This window comes from Salvelinus fontinalis, chromosome 10 (assembly GCF_029448725.1).
Source record: "Salvelinus fontinalis isolate EN_2023a chromosome 10, ASM2944872v1, whole genome shotgun sequence".
NCBI classification, from domain to species: domain Eukaryota; kingdom Metazoa; phylum Chordata; class Actinopteri; order Salmoniformes; family Salmonidae; genus Salvelinus; species Salvelinus fontinalis.
The window spans coordinates 9222378-9243792 of NC_074674.1; the positions used below are offsets into that span (position 1 = coordinate 9222378).

General features: G+C 43.6%; 1 protein-coding gene across 1 annotated transcript in view; it reads left to right on the plus strand.

Annotated features, from left to right (window-relative positions):
* Positions 1 to 1808: 1808 nt before the first annotated feature.
* smyd4 (SET and MYND domain containing 4) overlaps positions 1809 to 21415 on the plus strand; it is a 56995-nt gene continuing 37388 nt past the window's right edge. The window contains 1 exon segment of the mRNA XM_055935103.1: positions 1809 to 1814. Coding sequence (XP_055791078.1) covers positions 1809 to 1814 — 6 coding nt within the window.

The following is a 21415-nucleotide window of genomic DNA, read 5'->3' on the forward strand; positions in this document are numbered from 1 at the left end:
CATAAGCAAATCATTTCTCCTGTACCAAAACCATATTAAAAACCTTGCCTTAGCTTCAAATCCTTTCTGTAGGATATACAAAAACTGGTCTACATTGTATGATAACGCTAAATAAATGTAGCCTATAGCTATCATGTAAAATGAAGAGGAACGTTTTAAAGGGGAGGTATACTGTAGAGACAGCTGATATATAGGCTATATGAAGATGAAATTAAAAATAGAAAGACATGCATGCAACCTGTCCATAGTCTAATGATCAGCCTGTCCATAGTCTAATGATCAACCTGTCCATAGTCTAATGATCAGCCTGTCCATAGTCTAATGATCAGCCTGTCCATAGTCTAATGATCAGCCTGTCCATAGTCTAATGATCAGCCTGTCCATAGCCTAATGATCAGCCTGTCCATGGCCTAATGATCAGCCTGTCCATAGTCTAATGATCAGCCTGCCCATAGTCTAATGTTCAGCCTGTCCATAGTCTAATGTTCAGCCTGTCCATAGTCTAATGATCAGCCTGTCCATAGTCTAATGATCAGCCTGTCCATAGTCTAATGATCAACCTGTACATAGTCTAATGATCCGCCTGTCCGTAGTCTAATGATCGGCTTGTCCATAGTCTAATGATCAGCCTGTCCATAGTCTAATGATCAACCTGTCCATAGTCTAATGATCAGCCTGTCCATAGTCTAATGATCAGCCTGTCCATAGTCTAATGATCAGCATGTCCATAGTCTAATGATCAACCTGTCCATAGTCTAATGATCAACCTGTCCATGATCTAATGATCAGCTGTTGATCAATGTTAATGAAGCAATGGGTGATTATGTTGACAGTACATTTGAATCAAATCAAATCAAAGTTTATTTGTTACGTGCGCCGAATACAGCAGGTGTAGACCTTACAGTGAATTGCTTACTGTAACCAATATTGCAAAAAATGTATTAGGTGAAGAATAGGAAAGTAAAGAAATAAAAACACCAGTAAAAAGACAGTGAAAAATAACAGTAGCGAGGCTGCATACAGACACCGGTTAGTCAGGCTGATTGAGGTAGTATGTACATGTAGATATGATTAAAGTGACTATGATTATATGATGAATAGAGAGTAGCAGCAGCTTAAAAGAGTGGTTGAGGGAGGCACACAATGCAATTAGTCCGGGTAGCCATTTGATTACCTGTTCAGGAGTTTTATGGCTTGGGGGTAAAAACTGTTGAGAAGCCTTTTGGTCCTAGACTTGGCGCTCCGGTACCGCTTGCCATGCGGTAGTAGAGAGAACAGTCTATGACTGGGGTGGCTGGAGTCTTTGACAATTTTGAGGGCCTTCCTCTGACACCGCCTGGTGTAGAGGTCCTGGATGGCGGGTGGCTTAGCCCCAGTGATGTACTGGGCCGTACGCACTATCCTCTGTAGGGCCTTGCGGTTGGAGGCCGAGCAATTGCCATACCAGGCAGTGATGCAACTATTCAGGATGCTCTCGATGTTGCAGCTGTAGAACCTTTTGAGGATCTCACGACCCATGCCAAATCATTTAAGTTTCCTGAGGGGGGAATAGGCTTTGTCATGCCCTCTTCACGAATGTCTTGGTGTGTTTGGACCATTCTAGTTTGTTGGTGATGTGGACACCAAGGAACTTGAACCTCTCAACCTGCTCCACTACAGCCCCGTCGATGAGAATGGGGGTGTGCTCTATCCTCCTTTTCCTGTAGTCCTCAATCATCTCCTCAGTCTTGGTTACGTTGAGGGATAGGTTGTTATTTTGGCACCACCCGGCCAGGTCTCTGACCTCCTCGCTATAGGCTGTCCCGTCGATGTCGGTGACAAGTCTAACACTGTTGTGTCGTCTGCAAACTTAATGATGGTGTTGGAGTCGTGCCTGGCCATGCAGTCGTGGGTGAACAAGGAGTACAGGAGGGGACTGAGCACGCACCCCTGGGGGGCTCCAGTGTTGAAGATCAGCGTGGAGGATGTGTTGCTTCCTAGAATTAGAGTGTTTTGTCTAAATCTGTGCAACCACTTATTGATAAGGGTAAACTCTGGCGGATATTTTGAGGTCTCTGTCATTTTGGGTTGCCTATAGCTTAGATGGTCACCTAGATTCACTTTAGCAGGCCTGTAATATATAGCCTAATACAGTGCCTACCAAAATTATTCAGACACCTTCCCATTTTCCACATTTTATTACGTTATATCCTTATTCTAAAATGGATTAAATAAAAAAATGTCCTCATCAATCTACACACAATACCCCATAATGACATCACAATACCCCATAATGACATCACAATACCCCATAATGACATATGGTATGGTAGTGGCCACATAATGACATATGGTATGGTAGTTGCCAGACAGAAGCCACTCCTCAGTAAAAGGCACGTGACTGCCCACTTAGAATTTTTCAAAAGGCACCTAAAGGACTCTCACAACATGAGAAACAAGATTCTCTGGTCTGATGAAACCAAGATTGAACTCCAAGTGTCACGTCTGGAGGAAACCTGGCACCATCGCTACAGTGAAATATGGAGGGGCATTATCATGCTGTGGGAATGTTTTTCAGCAGCAGGGACTAGGAGACTATTCGGGATTGAGAGAAAGAAAGCATAGAACAGAGATATCCTTGATGAAAACCTGCTCCAGAGCACTCAGGACCTCAGACTGGGGCGAAGGTTCACCCTCCAACATAACGACCCTAAGCACACAGCCAAGACAATGCAGGAGTTGCTTCGTGACAAGTCTCTGAATGTCCTTAAGTGGCCCAGCCAGAGCCCGGACTTGAACCCGATCAAACATCTCTGGAGAGAAACACACTGAATACTGTGCAGCAACACTCCTCATCCAACTTGACAGATCTTGAGAGGATCTACAGGGAATAATGGGAGAAACTCCCCAAATACAGGTGTGCCAAGCTTGTAGCGTCATACTCAAGAAGACTCGAGGCTGTAATTGCTGCCAAAGGTGCTTCAATAAAGTACTGAGTAAAGAGTCTGAATACTTACAGTATGTAAATGTGATAAATCTAATTAACAAATTTTGCTTTGTCCTTGTGTGTAGATTGATGAGGTTAAACGAGTAGCATATACAATGAACGTCAATATACACTGAGTGAACAAAACATTAAGAACACCTTCCTAATGTTGAGTTGCACCCCCCCTTTTGCCCTCAGAACAGCGTCAATTCGTCGGGGAATGGACTCTACAAGGGGTAGAAAGCGTTCCACAGGGATGCTGGCCCATGTTGACTCCAATGCTTCCCACAGTTGTGTCAAGTTGGCTGGATGTCCTATGGGTGGTGGACCATTCTTGATACACACGGGAAACTGTTGATCATGAAAAAAACAAGCAGCATTGCAGTTCTTGACACAAACTGGTGCGCCTGGCACCTACTACCACACTCCATTTAAAGGCATCTAAATCTTTTGTCTTGCCCATTCAACCTCTGAAAGGCACACGTACACCATCCATGCCTCAATTGTGTCAAGGCTTAAAACATATTATTTAACCTGGATTCACATAGTCAATCTATGTCATGGGAAGAGCAGGTGTTCTTCATGTTTTGTAAACTCAGTGTAGTTTGAAACTTATTTCAAACCATTTTTAATAGGCCTAGGCCTATTCGTGGAGAGAAGCATCGATCGATCCTCTCGCTTGCCAAGTGGCTATAAAATAGGCTACATTGTTTGCAATGAACTGGTGGAAAACTTAAATGGCGAGAGCGATGTGTAGCTGTGATGTGATGTGATCACATTGGCTAAATTGATACATTGCTGCACTGATGCATTGCAAATGTAAAAAAAACAGGCAGAAAAGAAATGAACTAATTCATTAATTCATACAACAAACCAACACACATGTCAGTGGAAGTGCCTTAGATAACCATTTGGTGGTATAAAATAACAAACATGTCCTGCAAACATTACTTAAAGCCTTGCAGGTATAACGCGCTATGAAGCAGTTATACTGTAATGAATTAGATTAATAACAGTAGCAGTTGGTGTTGTAGTTATTGTCGTTGTCTTACCTTCTACATAGGGAGTGGGTGTTCCAATCTTCCCGCCTATCTCCTCTGCTGACTTCACCACCTCCATCTCCAATACTATCACCACACACCTGCAACACACACACACAGAGAGAGAGAGAGAGAGAGAGAGAAAGAGAGAGAGAGAGAGAGTGTGAGAGAGAGAGAGCGTGAGAGAGCGTGAGAGAGCGTGAGAGAGAGAGCGCGAGAGAGAGAGAGAGAGAGAGCGTGTGAGAGAGAGTGCGAGAGAGTGTGTGTGTGAGAGAGAGAGAGAAAGTGACCCCCTCTCATATCATTACCAAGCCCTGCAATGCTAAGAGCTGAGCAAAGAAAAGAGTCCCCTCATCCAGCTGGTCCTGGGGCTGAGTTCACAAACCTGTTCTACTAACACACTGAAGCCTCAGGACCAGAACATCCAATCAATCAGGATAAACCAAATTACAACACAGTCAAAACAAAACTACATTGCTTATTGGGAAACACAAGCACAAACACAAAGCAAAATGCATTGCTATCTGACCGTAATTTGACAGTACACCGTGGTTAACTATTTGACCATGGTTACTGATCAAAACCTTAGAAAAACCTTAACAAAGTACAGGCTCAGTGAGCAGAGCCGTGCCATTGAGAAGGGTAGACACAGGAAAACCTGGCTCTCTGTAGAGGAAAGGCTGTGCAACCACTGCACAACAGCAGAACCTGAGACAGAGCTGCATTTCCTGACAAAATGTGAAAAATATCAAACATTTAGAGAGTGTCATTTCCCCAAATTTGAAAACCTTATTCAAGGTTCCAAAGACCTCTCTAATGAGAGTAGGCTACCAGTCCTGTTAGGGGAGGACGCAGAGAGCTGTGGGTTGGCAGGGTACTACATTGCTGCCTGCCATGAGTTGAGGGACAGTGTCTGACAGACCAATCAACCTGCACATGTCCTCTACTGTATGTGTAGCAGTGTGATGTTGTTCCCCTAGATTACGCACCAAATTGCACACAAGGACCAATTCAAATAGGCCAGGTCAAGAGGGGATGTTAATAATCTGGTAATAATAATAATAATTCAGTGTATTTTTTTATTTAATTACAGCTGCATAGCTAATGTTTTTATTTGGTGTACAAACACTTTTTCATACCAATATTGTACATACAAGTGATTGTAAAAGTTTTGTATATTTTGGTTTGGCCCATCGCGGGTTATCTGTATCCCCATACCACTTTATCGTTCTCTTTTGCCTGACCCTCGGCTAGCAAGGTATGTTGTCCTTGGCTCCGAAACTGTTTAATATGGAACCGTCATAAGGTTATACAATGTACTGTTTTGCAACCATACGTTTGGTATAGTGTGGACAGTGTAGGAATTTATGTTAACAAGTTTCACAGAGCTCACTGACTGGGGTATCTGTTGTAACTTCTAAGTACTTGTGACAGTGGTTGAGTGAGTGTACATGTGCTCGCGCAGGTGCCGGAGAGCTGTGACTGCACCAAGGGTAACGTGTGTGTTGTCTCTTCGTGTGCAGGTATGTCTTTTATTTTGTCAGAATTATGTTCTGTATAGTTTTACTTGTATATGCTGTTGTGCAGCGAGTGTGCACGCAGCACCTGTTAATTCCTTTTGGCGCTCTTTTGCCTGACCCTCGGCTAGCAAGGTGCCGGAGAGCTGTGACTGCACCAAGGGTAACGTGTGTGTTGTCTCTTCGTGTGCAGGGCAAATAAAAAGATTTCAACGAGCAGACCATCAGTTGTGGCAGCGTCTTCATTAAGAATTACACAACGCAGAACGAACCACGCTACAAACTGGTGCCGCGACCTGCCGACTGGTTAGCTCAAGCTGACCACCGGAGCTGTGCATGTGGAGGAGATGCGCGACCCGCGCATGCGCACTTGTTGATGGTTTGCTATAAGTGAATGTATACTGTAAATAGTGAAGGTGAATGTAGCATATTCACTAGATAATTGTATTGGCGTTTATTTGCATGTTTTGAGGGAATTTGTTTATTGCATTTTTTTTTGTATTTGTATGCAGTAAATTACATTGTAGTTTAGTTCTCTATTGAGCCATGGAAGACTCTCAAGTCCATAAGATGAGTTATGCTGGGGATTTTGGTGTGGTTAGTGTGGGTAGAGGGAGGGGTGTCCATGCATTTACACCATTGGTACAGTCAGCTCCTGGGAGTAGAGTGGCTGCTAGTCCTGAGTTTACAAGCACTGGGAGGGGTAGGCTGTTTACTCCACCTGACCAGGGTATCCCACCTCTGTCTCTTGATGTACCATTGTCCCCAGTCCTCAGTAATAATGGGACACCGAGTCAGCTTAGTGACCTTATTAAGCAGATTGGTTCAGAGATAGGAGAATCTATCAGAGCGAGTTTACTGCAGCCTGGGGCTTCAAGTCTTTCTCCTGCCCATTCCCCTGACCAATCCCAGCAGTTTCCCCTGCCTCAACAATGTGGGTCAACTTTAATTGATGCGTCCAAGCTGAATCTGGTTGTGAAGTCAGAGGTTAGTGCTCCACCTTTCTTCAGGGGTGATGGCTCAGATAAGTACTCTGTCCTGGAGTGGGAGGAGCTAATGGGAGTCTACCTAGGGAAGAGGGGTTACACTGGGTCTGAGAATGTTGGGGAGGTGATGTCTAGGCTCATGGGGAGGGCACGGGATGTGACCAAAGTCTGGATGCGTAACAACCCTGTTGTCACAGATGTTAAGGCAGTGTTCAGTGTTCTCAAGCAACACTTTGGGGATACTGTCTACTCAGGTATGCCATTAGCTGACTTCTATTCAATGAGACCATATGCTAATGAGGGTCCACTAGATTTCTGGATTAGGCTTAACAAAGCTGCAGAAGCAGCTGAACAGTACCTTGTAAGTGAGGGTAGAACCTTGCCCAATCAGTGCTCAGAGTTGGCAGTCATGTTTGTACGTAACTGTCCTGATAAAGAGTTGGCCCAAGTGTTCAAATGCAAACCCCTTCGTGACTGGACAGCCAGTGAGGTACAGGATCGTTTGGATGAACTGTTAAGGGAGCGTAAAGCATGTAGAACACAACTTTCACAGCAGGTGGCTGCTGTCTTCGACTCCCCCCAGGAGGAAGTGGATCCTGAGAGCAGACCTAATGTGTCATCTTTTTCTCGATGTGGCCGTGAACCAGAACAGGCCCAATCTGTATCTGAGGGTGGGACATTAGAGAAGGTTTTGAGTATGCTAGAGAAGGCTCTTGTCAGCAATACTCAGTCTGTGAACAGAGGGCCCCGTAAACAGTTCCCCAAACGTGAGCGTGAGTGCGCTGTCTGTGGAAGCACTAATCACTGGACCAAAGCTCACTGTCAGATGCACCAGCTGTGTTTCAAGTGCTTCTCTCCTGGCCACATGAGCTTTGACTGTAGTGAGACTGGGAAGCGAAAGAGCCCTGTATGTGGGCAGACTGGCAGGTCTCAGGAAAACTAGAAAGTCTCCATTCTGAGGAGGGCAATGTGAGGCAGTCTAATTTTTCCTCCACTGATGATGATATCCAATCTGTTTATTCTTATTTTTGTGAGTCAGTACCCAAGAACAACACAGTAATTTTTCAGAACACAATGAGAATTTCTCAGAATGACAGTTTGTTTTACACCACCGTGCTAGTACAGGATAAAGTTGAGCTGAAGGGGATGTTAGATAGTGGGTCCATGGCTACTACTCTGCGCGCAGATATTGTACCTCGGTTGAGGGAGGCAGGAGTGGTAGAGGGGAACTTTCTAGCTCCTTCAGACATCATACTGGTGGGTTGTGGTGGGACGCAAACTAGCCCAGTGGGCATGTGTGACTTGAAACTACAGCTTTATGGCTTCAGTTATGTAGTCCCAGTGCTGATTGTAGATGGGCAGGTTGATGAACTCATTGTTGGCACTAACGTGTTGAAGTCTCTGATTAGACAGTTCAAATCAAATGACAGCTACTGGCAGGTGGTGGGTACGCCAGGTCCCTCTGGACAGTGTGAGGACAGCCAGTTCCTGCGTCTCCTATCAAATCTGGAGAGATGGAGAGGAGACTCCATCCCAGATAAAGTGGGCACCATTAAGTTGAAGAGGGCAGTAACGCTCCAACCCATGAGTGAGCATCTTGTGTGGGGCCGCTTACCCCCAAAGACAAAACTCTCTGTGGGCAGTACTGTTGTTGTCGAACCCAGCACGTCTCGTTGTGTGAATCGACACATACTAGTAGGGAGAGTAGTTACGCCTCTGTGGGGGGATGGATGGCTCCCTGTGAAGATTGTGAATCCAACAACTTCGCCAGTTACCCTGAGACGAAATGCTAAAGTGGCAGATGTGTACCCTTGTATTGCATTGGAGGATTTTGATGATGTCAAGCAGAAAGCTGCTTACCAGAACGTGGCAAAAGCACAATGTGACAGCTCACATGGCAGTCTTACAGCCAAGAGTTCAGTTGATGGCAGTGTAGTTAATGGAAACAGTACACTGAGCAATCTTGGACTTCAAGGCCTGTCGGTTGAGGAGTGTCCAGTCTCACAGTTCTGGAAAGACAAACTTGTCGGTTTAATTGAGAAGTATGACACGGTGTTCTCTAGACATAGCCTGGATTGTGGAGAGGCAAAAGAGTTCTGCCATCGCATACGGCTGACTGATGACCGCCCATTTCGATTACCTTATCGTAGGCTTTCTCCAGCTGATTACCAAAAACTCAGGGAAACACTGGATGATATGGAGGAAAAGGAAATCGTCAGAAAATCCAGCAGCGAGTATGCCTCACCATTGGTGCTGGTATGGAAAAAGAATGGGGACTTGCGTCTATGTACTGACTTTAGGTGGTTAAACGCCCGCACAGTGAAGGATGCTCATCCCCTGCCTCATCAGGCTGATGTACTGGCGGCGCTGGGAGGTAATGCCTTCTTCAGCACAATGGACTTGACATCAGGGTACTACAATGTGCCACTGCATGAAGAGGATAAGAAATACACTGCCTTTTCCTCTCCTTTAGGTCTGCACGAGTACAATCGTTTGCCTCAGGGCCTTTGCAACAGCCCGGCTACGTTTATGAGAATGATGCTGACCATCTTTGGGGACCAAAACTTTCTAAGTCTCCTTTGCTATTTGGATGATCTGATGGTTTTTGCTAAGACGGAGGAAGAGAGTCTGCAGAGACTTGAGATGGTTTTCCAGCGGTTGCAGGAGCACAATCTTAAACTGTCTCCGTCTAAGTGCAAGTTTTTGAGGAGGTCTGTTAAGTTTTTGGGCCACATCATTTCTCAGGAGGGCGTAGCCACTGATCCTGCTAAGATTCAAACCATTTTGAATGTGACTGAGAGTGAGATGATGGAAGCTGATGGTGTCACTCCGTCTCCTAGCAAAATCCGTTCTTTCCTTGGTATGGTAGTATACTATCAACACTACATTGAGAATTGTTCCATGGTTGCTAGGCCATTGTTTCAGCTGACTACAGGTCAGAAGAAGCCTAGGAGAGGCAAGGGCAGAAAGAGGCCTGGTCCCTCTCGCAGGCTCACTGCTGCAGACTGGACTGCCGAGTGTCAACTCGCTTTTGAAGCTTTGAAAGCAGCACTAGTTGACCAGGCACTGCTGGCTCATCCAGATTTTTCTCAGCCATTTTTGCTTTCTGTTGATGCATCTACTAGTGGTTTGGGAGCGGTACTATCCCAAGTGCAAGATGGGAAGGCCATAGCCAGGCCAATAGCTTTTGCTAGTAAATCTCTTAATCATGCACAATCCAAGTATCCTGCTCACCGGCTGGAATTTCTAGCCATGAAATGGGCCATTCATGATAAGTTCAGCCATTGGCTGCGAGGGCATAAGTTTACGGTGTGGACCGACAACAATCCACTCAAATATATTCTTACAAAGCCGAGACTTGATGCATGTGAGCAGAGATGGGTTGCAAAGCTGGCACCTTTTGATTTTGATATCCAGTACATACCAGGGCCCAAGAATGTCGTTGCTGATGCTTTGAGCAGAGAGCCATTTGTCCGCCCCAAAGTTCTGCACCGACTGACAAGAATTCCATATGATGTCCTGCTGGAGGAAGCCAGAGGTCTTCGACTGGATGATGTACAAGACATGTTCCGTCTCTCCTGTGAGCAGCCCGAGGCTGGCTGTGGAACGTCTATGGCTCCTGGGAGTGAGTTGAGTAGAGCTGGAGACGATGTCAGTGGGTTGGTTTCCTGTGAAGAGGTGTCTGCTGTCCTTCAAGCCCATCGCCGATGGGATGATGGTGCCACAGTGAGGTCCGTTTCACATGTGCAGCACCTTGAGAAGTTGATGTCCATGGGTCAGAGCCCTTTACCTGTCCTTACACACAAGGAGCTGTATGATAACCAGTCACTGGATCCTATCATCAGCAGAGTAATGTTCTTTGTAGATAGAGGCCGGCGCCCATCTAGGAGAGAGCGAGTCTTTGAAGCTAAAGAAACAGTTTATACTCTAAGACAGTGGGGGAAACTCACCACGCGGTTAGGGATTCTGTATCGTGTCTCAAAACACCCAGTGAGTAAGAAGAAAATATTCCAGTATGTCGTACCTGTGTCTTTGAGAGGCCTTGTGTTGAAGGGAGTTCATGATGATGCTGGTCATCAGGGTCAGCAGCGCACATTGTGGCTCACGAGACAGCGGTTTTACTGGGAATCTATGGAGAAGGATGTCAAGGAATATGTGGCCCACTGTAAGAGATGTGTGTTGAGTAAAGCACCTGAGCCTGAAGCGAGAGCCCCACTTGTCTCCATTGTGACAACGGCACCTTTAGAACTTGTGTGTATTGATTTCTGGACTGCCGAAGATTCAAACAACAAGTCTATTGATGTGTTAGTAGTGACTGATCACTTTACTAAGCTGGCCTGTGCGTATCCATGTCCAAACCAGTCTGCTAAGACTGTTGCTCGTGTTCTCTGGAATAATTTCTTCTGCATTTATGGGTTCGCTGATTGCATCCATTCTGACAGGGGTGCAAACTTCGAGAGTTTACTTATTGCAGAATTACTTCAGTTATCTGGTGTTGAAAAGTCCCACACCACACCTTATCATCCCATGGGTAACGGTCAAGCAGAACGTCTGAATCGCACACTGGGTGGGATGATTAGAGCTCTGCCAGCTAGGTCTAAGGCTAAATGGCCTCAGATGTTGAACACATTGACATTCTCCTATAACTGCACTGTTCATGAGACTACTGGGTTTCCACCCTTCTTCTTGATGTTCGGACGCACCCCTAGGTTGCCGGTAGATGTTATGTTTGAAAGTGTGCTGTTGGATGGGGACACAGTAGATGTGGATAAGTATGTCCAGTCTCTGGGTGAGGATCTGAGAGAGGCCATGACATTGGCCCAGCAGCATGCCAGTAAGCAACAAAAGAGACAAGCCGAGGTCTACAACAGACGGTCTAAGGGTCACTCGGTGCAGAAGGGAGATAGAGTTCTACTTGCTAACAAGGGGGAGAGGGGCAAGAAGAAACTGGCTGATCGCTGGGAGAGTGTGGTGTACATAGTGGTTGCAAAGAACAGCTCACTGAACACATATCGTATCCAACACCCTACCACTGGACGCATCAAAACTGTGCATAGGAACCTGATTATGCCAGTCAACTTTCTGCCTTTACCTTCGTGGGAGGAACCTGAGGGTCACGGATCTCTATCGAGTGGTGACGTGATCTCTGAGATGTCTGCAATGTCCAGCCAAATGGATGGGAGTGACGCCAGGACTGTCCACTGGGTAGCAGGCCTTCCTGAGTCTTCTGGGAGGATACTCCAAGAGGATGGTGAAGTCCCGGCTGATGGAAGTGAGGTGGAACAACCGTATGAAGTCCCCTTAAGTGAGGTGTGCTCAGCAGAAGTGGACCAGAGAGATATCCCCGAAGCCTACAAGAGTTCTGATTGCGAAACTCCATTCAGTGTGGATGATGTTACCTTGGTTGAAGATGCTTCGTCAGTGTGGTCTGTGACAATCTACCAGGATTCTGATCAGTCGTCTGACACTACTAGTGTTGAGTCGGTAACTGAAAGTGTGCTGGCTCCGGAGATGCGGATCTGTAGTACTCCCCATCCTGAGGTTAGACCTCTGAGCAGGGTTAGTGCTGTCTGTGACATTCCTGCTAGGTTTGTGGGTGAGGGTGTTCGGACTAGACTGGGTAGACTTATTAAGCCAGTGGATAGGTTAATCCAAACTATGTCTACACAGGAAATGAAACAGTTCTTGTTTTCTCAGTGACGGTAGGATATTGCCTACCTTTTCTTTTGTAGGAATGTAGGAAATCTAAGCATGTCTTAGAATGATTTGTGGGTTTGTCTAATATATTTGACAATTCATGTAACTTTGTGTGTAGTCCATCGGCATAAAATGTATATGGCATTTTTCGTATACGGTTGAATAAGGGATTAGCTACCCCTTATTTTTCCTAATCCTTCGCGGGATAGCTTTTCAGCTGATCGACCATTTGTGGGTCTAGAATTAAGGGACTACACTGGGTTACTCTGTCGCCCTGTGGGTGTGAATTTTTTTTCTTTCTTTGCTTTGTTACCTTTGAGGTAATGTGTTTTGTTTTGGGTCTATAATCTAGTGTAAAACAGTGGGGGTGAATGTAGCAGTGTGATGTTGTTCCCCTAGATTACGCACCAAATTGCACACAAGGACCAATTCAAATAGGCCAGGTCAAGAGGGGATGTTAATAATCTGGTAATAATAATAATAATTCAGTGTATTTTTTTATTTAATTACAGCTGCATAGCTAATGTTTTTATTTGGTGTACAAACACTTTTTCATACCAATATTGTACATACAAGTGATTGTAAAAGTTTTGTATATTTTGGTTTGGCCCATCGCGGGTTATCTGTATCCCCATACCACTTTATCGTTCTCTTTTGCCTGACCCTCGGCTAGCAAGGTATGTTGTCCTTGGCTCCGAAACTGTTTAATATGGAACCGTCATAAGGTTATACAATGTACTGTTTTGCAACCATACGTTTGGTATAGTGTGGACAGTGTAGGAATTTATGTTAACAAGTTTCACAGAGCTCACTGACTGGGGTATCTGTTGTAACTTCTAAGTACTTGTGACAGTGGTTGAGTGAGTGTACATGTGCTCGCGCAGGTGCCGGAGAGCTGTGACTGCACCAAGGGTAACGTGTGTGTTGTCTCTTCGTGTGCAGGTATGTCTTTTATTTTGTCAGAATTATGTTCTGTATAGTTTTACTTGTATATGCTGTTGTGCAGCGAGTGTGCACGCAGCACCTGTTAATTCCTTTTGGCGCTCTTTTGCCTGACCCTCGGCTAGCAAGGTGCCGGAGAGCTGTGACTGCACCAAGGGTAACGTGTGTGTTGTCTCTTCGTGTGCAGGGCAAATAAAAAGATTTCAACGAGCAGACCATCAGTTGTGGCAGCGTCTTCATTAAGAATTACACAACGCAGAACGAACCACGCTACATATGCTTATTGTTATTGTTCAATGTATGGTTATTTTGACCCTTGGTTATTGTTGTTACTGGTGTCCCGTTGACAATTTTGATTCAATTTTTTTTCATATTGTAAATATCCAAAATAAGCTTTGGCAGTATGTACATTGTTGCGTCATGCCAATAAAGCAAATAGAATTTGAAATTCAGGAGAGAGAGAGAGAGAGAGAGAGAGAGAGAGAGAGAGAGAGAGAGAGAGAGAGAGAGAGAGAGAGAGAGAGAGAGAGAGAGAGAGAAGAGAGAAGAGAGAAGAGAGAGAGAGAGAGAGAATAAACACAGAGATAAAGAGTCCAGGCATACCGTCCATCCTTCAGTATGTTGGTGACATTCTTCTTCAGTAGACAGACACAGTAGGGGAGCAGACAGTTCTCCTCAACCAGATGGTTCAACTGGGGGACCAGCATGAAGGCTACACCACAAACACACACACAGAGTGGGCACAGACAGGTTAGGCTCAAAGGACCTGGTGTGCAGGTCATCACACATCATGAGCAAGAATGAACCCTTACTAAGTAAAAAAAAATTGCAATGTTAATAAGGAATCATTGTGATTACATTATTACCAATTCCGGTATTACCGTTAATAACATAATACTACTTACAGGACATGGTGTGCAGGCCATCACTCATCACGAGGTAGAACCGGGGTGGACCAGAACCCCTTATGATACGACGGACGTTCTGAGGAACAACAAGAGAGAAGGACAACCTGGTCTCAGAGCATTTAGTATTATTATGTATGTAAATCTGAAACACTGCATTAAGAATGATATGTTACGTTTCTTATGGTATTAATTTGTGGATGTCCATCATCCATCTCAAATGATACGTTACGAATTGCAATTCGTACAATATGTACTGAATTATAATTCATACATTATGATAAGAATTTGCAAAACATGCACTATATTATGAAATTGCTAAACTTTTGCTTTGGCAAACGTTAGCTAGATGCCTATGTTGCTAACGCTAATGTTAGATAGCTTGCTAATGTTAGCTAGGCTCGGGATTATGTGTTACAGTTAAGGTTAAGGTTAGGAGTTAGGTTAAAGGGTTAAGGTTAGGTGAAGGGTTAGCTATGATGTTTAATGTTAAGTAGGGTTAGCTAACATTCTAAGTAGTTGCAAAGTAGCTAAATAGTAGGAAATAGTTACAACGTTGCAAATGCTAAAATGCTAAAATGCTAAAGTTGTCCATGATGAGATTCGTGTTTTTGCCTTATGTAACCTTCTATCCTAAGATACCATACCAAACGTAAGATATCATATTAATTCGAGTGTCCTGGATTTACATTTACTATGTTACGTCTAGTCTATGAGACCAGGCTGAGAAGGAACATGGAGAACATTAGAGCTTAAAAGCCCTAAAAAGGCACAGCTCCTAAAACTACAAAGAGGTACTTTGCTTTATGGTTTTTGTGTGTTTTCTGTTGAATGTCTGCTCAGCCCACATTGCACACGTTCTATATACAGTATGTAATGTATATAATAACTATGTATTCACCCGATGACTCTGCCATTCCATGGAATCCCCACAGCCTTCATATGACATGTCTGCTAAAATGTGTTTTCTGGTTCTTCAATGATAGACGGAACAGACAGTATTAACTTTGATTCTATACAAGTAAAGACCAACAAAATCAAACGTATTACATGGAATGCACACTGGCTTCATGATGGCAACAAACAAAAAAAGCATAAGGTTCTTAAACATTTAAAGAGATTTTCAACAAATGTGGTTTTCCTGCAAGTGTTACATTTTAAAAAAGGAGACGTAATATTTAAAGAGAAAATCGGTTGAAGAGGCCTATGCTGCCACCTACTGTAGTAACAGCAGAGGAGTAGACATGAATATGAATAGCCCCTTTTCCCTTATATCCCAGCACACGGACCAAGATACTTTTCAAATCTCACAGAGGGTGTCAATAACTGTTGTAATTACCCGGCCACTAATTCAGCCACCCAAACAAAACCCATCCCAGCCCTCTGAGGTAAAGTGAAAAAGGTTATAAAACACAGTAGGCCTATGTAACTAAAACCTATTAAAACCTTCGTTAACCAGAAACCGTGGATTGATGGCAGCATTCGCGCAAAACTGAAAGCACGTACCACCGCATTTAATCATTGCAAGGTGACTGGAAACATGACCAAATACAAACAGTGTAATTATTCCCTCCGTAAGGCAATCAAACAAGCAAAGCGTCAGTATAGAGACAAGTGAAGTCGCAAATCAACGGCTCAAACACAAGACGTATGTGTCAGGGTTTACAGACAATCACGGATTACAAAAAGAAAACCAGATCGCGGACATCGACATCTTCCCCCCCAGACAAATTAAACAACTTCTTTGCTCGCTTTGAGGACAATACAGTGCCACCGACACGGCCCGCTGCCAAAGACTGTGGGCTCTCCTTCTCTGTGGCTGACGTGAGTAAAACACTTAAAGATGTTAACCCTCGCAAGGCTGCCGGCCCATACGGCATCAGCCGCGTCCTCTGATCATGCGCAGACCAGCTGGCTGGTGTGTTTACGGACATATTCAATCAATCCCTATCCCAGTCTGCTGTCCCCATATGCTTCAAGATGGCCACCAATGTTCATGTTCCCAAGAAAGCTAAGGTAACTGAACTAAATGACTCACTTCTGTCATCATGATGTGCTTTGAGAGACTAGTTAAGGATCATATCACCTCCACTCTACCGGTTACGCTAGACCCACTCCAATTTGCTTACCGCCCCATTAGGTCCACAGACGATGCAATCACAATCACACTGCACACTTCCCTTTCCCATCTGGACAAGAGGAATACCTATATCAGAATGCTGTTCATCGACTACAGCTCAGCATTCAACACCATAGTCCCCTCCAAACTCATCATTATGCTTGAGACCCTGGGTCTCGACCCCGCCCTGTGCAACTGGGTCCTGGACTTCCTGATGGGCTGCCCCCAGGTGGTGAGGGTAGGTAACAACATCTTCACCCCGCTGATCCTCAACACTGTGGCCCCACAACAGTGCATTCTCAGCCCTCTCCTGTACTCCCTGTTCACCCACGACTGCGTGGCCATGCACGCCACCAACTCAATCATCAAGTTTGCAGACGACACTACAGTGGTAGGCTTGATTACCAACAATGACCAACAATGACCAGACAGCCTACAGGGAGGAGGAGAGGGCCCTTGGAATGTGGTGTCAGATAAATAACCTCTCTCTCAATGTCAGCAAAACAAAAGAGATGATCGTGGACTTCAGGAAACAGCAAAGGGAGCACCCCCTATCTATATTGATGGGACAGCAGTGGAAAAGGTGGAACGTTTGAAGTTCCTCTGTGTACATGTCACCGAAACTGAAATGGTCCACGCACACAGAAAGTGTGGTGAAGAAGGCGCAACAGCGCCTCTTCAACCTCAGGAGACTGACAAAATGTGACTTTTCACTGAAAACCATCACTAACTTTTACAGGTGCACAATAGAGAGCATCTTGTTTGGCTGTATCACCGCCTAGTATGGCAACTGCATCGCCCACAACCACAGGGCTCTCCAGAAGGTGGTGCGGTCTGCACAACGCATCACCAGGGGCAAACTCCTTGCCTTCCAGGACACCTACAACACCCGATGTCACAGGAAGGCAAAAAAGATCATCAAGGACAAAAACCACCCGAGCCACTACCTGTTCACCCTGCTTCCATCCAGAAGGCAAGATCAGTACAGGTCCATCAAAGCTGGGACAGAGAGATAGAAGCTGTTTTTCAATCTCAAGGCCATCAGATTGTTAAACAGCCACCACCAGCACAGAGAGGCGGCTGCCTACCTACAGACTTGATATCATTGGCCACTTTAATAAAGGGAAAACTAGTCACTTTAATAATGGCACTTTAAGAATGTTTACATATCTCGCAATACTCATCTCATATGTATATACTGTATACTGTATCCTTCACTATCTATTCTTTACTCTCTATTGCATCTTAGCCGCTCTGTCACTGCTCATCCATATATTTTATACTTATATATTCTCATCCCATTCCTTTACTAGATTTTGTGTATTAGGTTTTGAGGTGGAATTTATTAGATATTAGGTTTTGTTATGGAATTGTTAGATATTACCTGTTAGATACGGATCTAGAAGCATAAGCATTTCGCTACACTCACAATAACATCTGCTAACCATGTGTATGTGACCAATACACTTTTATTTGATTTTGATTAGTGACCTGATGGTCGTTAGCGAGTTGGGTACTACCATGTCCAGATAATAAGAGGAGATTACCATGACTCAACGGCCAACTTGGAATTTGACTGCAGTCATGACTCAGGACTGTGGCGGTAATACGATTATATACAGTGGGGAGAACAAGTATTTGATACACTGCCGATTTTGCAGGTTTTCCTACTTATAAAGCATGTAGAGGTCTGTAATTTTTATCATAGGTACACTTCAACTGTGAGAGACGGAATCTAAAACAAAAATCCAGAAAATCACATTGTATGATTTTTAAGTAATTAATTTGCATTTTATTGCATGACATAAGTATTTGATACATCAGAAAAGCAGAACTTAATATTTGGTACAGAAACCTTTGTTTGCAATTACAGAGATCATACGTTTCCTGTAGTTCTTGACCAGGTTTGCACACACTGCAGCAGGGATTTTGGCCCACTCCTCCATACAGACGTTATCGCCCACTTTGGCTAGAATCAATGCTGGGCTGCTACGTGCTATGTGCTATCCTAATATAACGATTTATTATGTTTTCGCTGTTAAGACACTTAGAAATTCTGAAATATTGTCTGTATTCACAGGATTGTGTCTTTCGATTCGTGTATGCTGTGTATTTTTACGAAATGTTTGATGATTAGTAAGTAGGTAAACACGTTGCTCAATGTAGTTTTTCTAGTCCATTTGTGACGGTGGGTGCAATTGTAACCTATGCCATCTACCTGAAATATGCACTTTTTTCTAACAAAACCTATCCCATACCATAAATATGTTATCAGACTGTCATCTGATGAGTTTTTTTGTTGGTTAGGGGCTATAAATATCTTAGTTTAGCCGAATTGGTGATGGCTACTGGTGTTGGTGGACAAATAAAAGATGGTGGATTATGCTAATGTGTTTTTAGGTAATAGATGTACATCTTTACATATTGTGTCTTCCCTGTAAAACATTTTAAAAATCGGACATTGTTGTTCTCCCCACTGTATACTCTCTCTGTCAGAACCTAACAATGTCTTGTAGAGACGCAACAAATAGAACACTTACCAGCACCTGAAGCAGAGGATTGTGCACGTCAGCGCCTTTGGTCAGGGCCTGAATGAGACAATTATTATTTCATTAAATGTTCATGACAATATCTTTATTCAATAGAGAATTGCATCAGAAAAGGCATAGTCCAACCATCCATATCTTTACCATATATAGTTACATACGATTTACACAGAGAATTTAGCATGATTAGATTGAATAGAATGTCATTAAGACCATAGGCAAAAAGTGGCTGCTGCTCAATAGAACTCTGTCACTGCTCCTTGGGCAAAACAGTGCTAACTTTGAACGTCAACTGACAAGCTAGCTACCGGCTGCAGGTTTGTGTCTGATAACATGGGCTTTTTCTCATTTAAATCTGCCGGAATACAAAACAAAATGGAGCCTATAAACAGTACCAGTCAAAAGTTAGGCCACACCTACTCATTCAAGGGTTTTCTTTGTTTTTACTATTGTCTACATTGTAGAATAATAGCGAAGACATCAAAACTATGAAAAAATAGTAGTAACCAAAAACAAATCAAAATATGTTTTATATTTGAGATTCTTCAAAGTACCCACCCTTTGCCTGGATGACTGCTTTGCACTCTTGGCATTCTCTAAACTAGATTCACCTGAAATGCTTTTCCAAAGTCTTGAAAAAGTTCCCACATATGGTGAGTGCTTGTTGGCTGCTTTTCCTTCACACCCTGGTCCAACTCATCCCAAACCATCTAAATTGGTTTGAGGTCGGGTGATTGTGGAGGCCAGGTCATCTGATGCAGCACTCCATCACTCTCCTTCTAGGTAAAATAGCCCTTAACCAGCCTGGAGGTGTGTTGGGTCATTGTCCTGTTGAAAAACAAATGATAGTCCCTCTATGCCCAAACCAGATGGAATGGCGTATTGCTGCAGAATGCTGTGGTAGCCATGCTGGTTAAGTGTGCCTTGAATTCTAAATAAATCACTGAGTGTCACCAGCAAAGCTCCACCACATCATCACACCTCCTCCTCCATGCTTCACGATGGGAACCACACACGTGGAGATCATCTGTTCACCTACTCTGCGTCTCACAAAGACACAGCGGATGGAACCAAAAATCTCAAATTTGCACTCATCAGACCAGATGACAGATTTCTACCAGTCTAATGTCCATTGCTCGTGTTTCTTGGTTCAAGCAAGTCTCTTCTTATTATTGGTGTCCTTTAATAGTGGTTTCTTTGCAGCAATTCGACCATGAAGGCCTGATTCACACAGTCTCCTCTGAACAGTCGATGTTGAGATGTGTCTGTTACTTGAACTCTATGAAGCATTTATTTGGGCTGCAATCTGAGGTGCATTTAACTCTAATGAACGTATCCTCTGCAGCAGAGGTAAATCTGGGTCTTCCTTTCCTGTGGTGGTCCTCATGAGAGCCAGATGCATCATAGTGCTTGAGGGTTTTTCCTACTGCACATGAAGAAACTTTCAAAGTTTTAGAAATTTTCCGGATTGACTGACCTTCAGGTCTTAAAGTAACGATGGACTGTCATTTCTCTTTGCTTATTTGGGCTGTTCTTGTCATAATATGGACTTGATCTTTTACCACATAGGCTATCTTCTGAATATCAACCCTACCTTGTCACAATTGATTGGCTAAACGCATTAGGAAGGACAGAAATTCAAAAAAAATTCTTTCAATAAGGCACACCTGTTAATTGAAATGCATTCCAGGTGACAACCTCATGAAGCTTGTTGAGAAAATGCCAAGAGTGTGCAAAGCTGTCATCAAGGCAAAGGGTGGCTACTTCAAAGAATCTCAAATATAACACTTTTTTTGGTTACTACATGATTCCATGTGTTATTTCATAGTGTTGATGTTTTCACTATTATTCTACAATGTAGGAAATAGTAAAAAATAAAGAAAAACCCTTGAATGAGTAGATGTGTCCAAACGTTTGACTGGTACTGTATATATATGTATTTTAACTAACTAAGCTAACAGACTGATTTTCAATATCTACCCTCCCCCCCCCAAAAATTCCACTTTTCATTGTGAATATCAATGTCAATATTATCAATATATCAATATCTATATATAATATATAGTCTTCGCCTTTAAATGACCATAGAAACTGCCCCCTCAACATGGATTGATTGCAGAATAGAAAGCCACAGATCTGAAGATGAAAATGATTAGGGTACCAGTGCAGAAAGGCCTGGTAATGTTACCACCTCCCATAGCAGAAGTATGAAAGAGATACACCCTACAAGCAATGGTCACAACAAACGTTCTTATTTAACCAACACAGTTAATAAAGATGTACTATGCAGATATCACTCCGCCATTTTTTGGTTGATAAAATGCAAATAGTTCAATTAATTTCAGTTTATGTGACTGTGGTGTATTAAGAAATGTATTACGTGTTAATGAGATTAGATTTAAAATGGTTGCAAATAGCCAATGGGATTTGAGTGCAGGGGTTGAGTTATTTGAATTAACAAATGACAATGAGGTTTCCGTTCTTGAATTGAAGTGATTGGATGACGAGATGCAAGGGGGGTTAAAGTTCAGTGACGTATTGGGGAGTTGGGCTAACTGTAGATAGTAGTCGACTATAAGGAGACCATTTTAAAAAATCTGTTCCGTTTACTATAAGTAGGCTGCGGAGTCTTCAGTAAAAGAAACCGGCATCTTAAGATGCAACAGTGACAAAACAAGCAAGTATGGTGCAGATAATC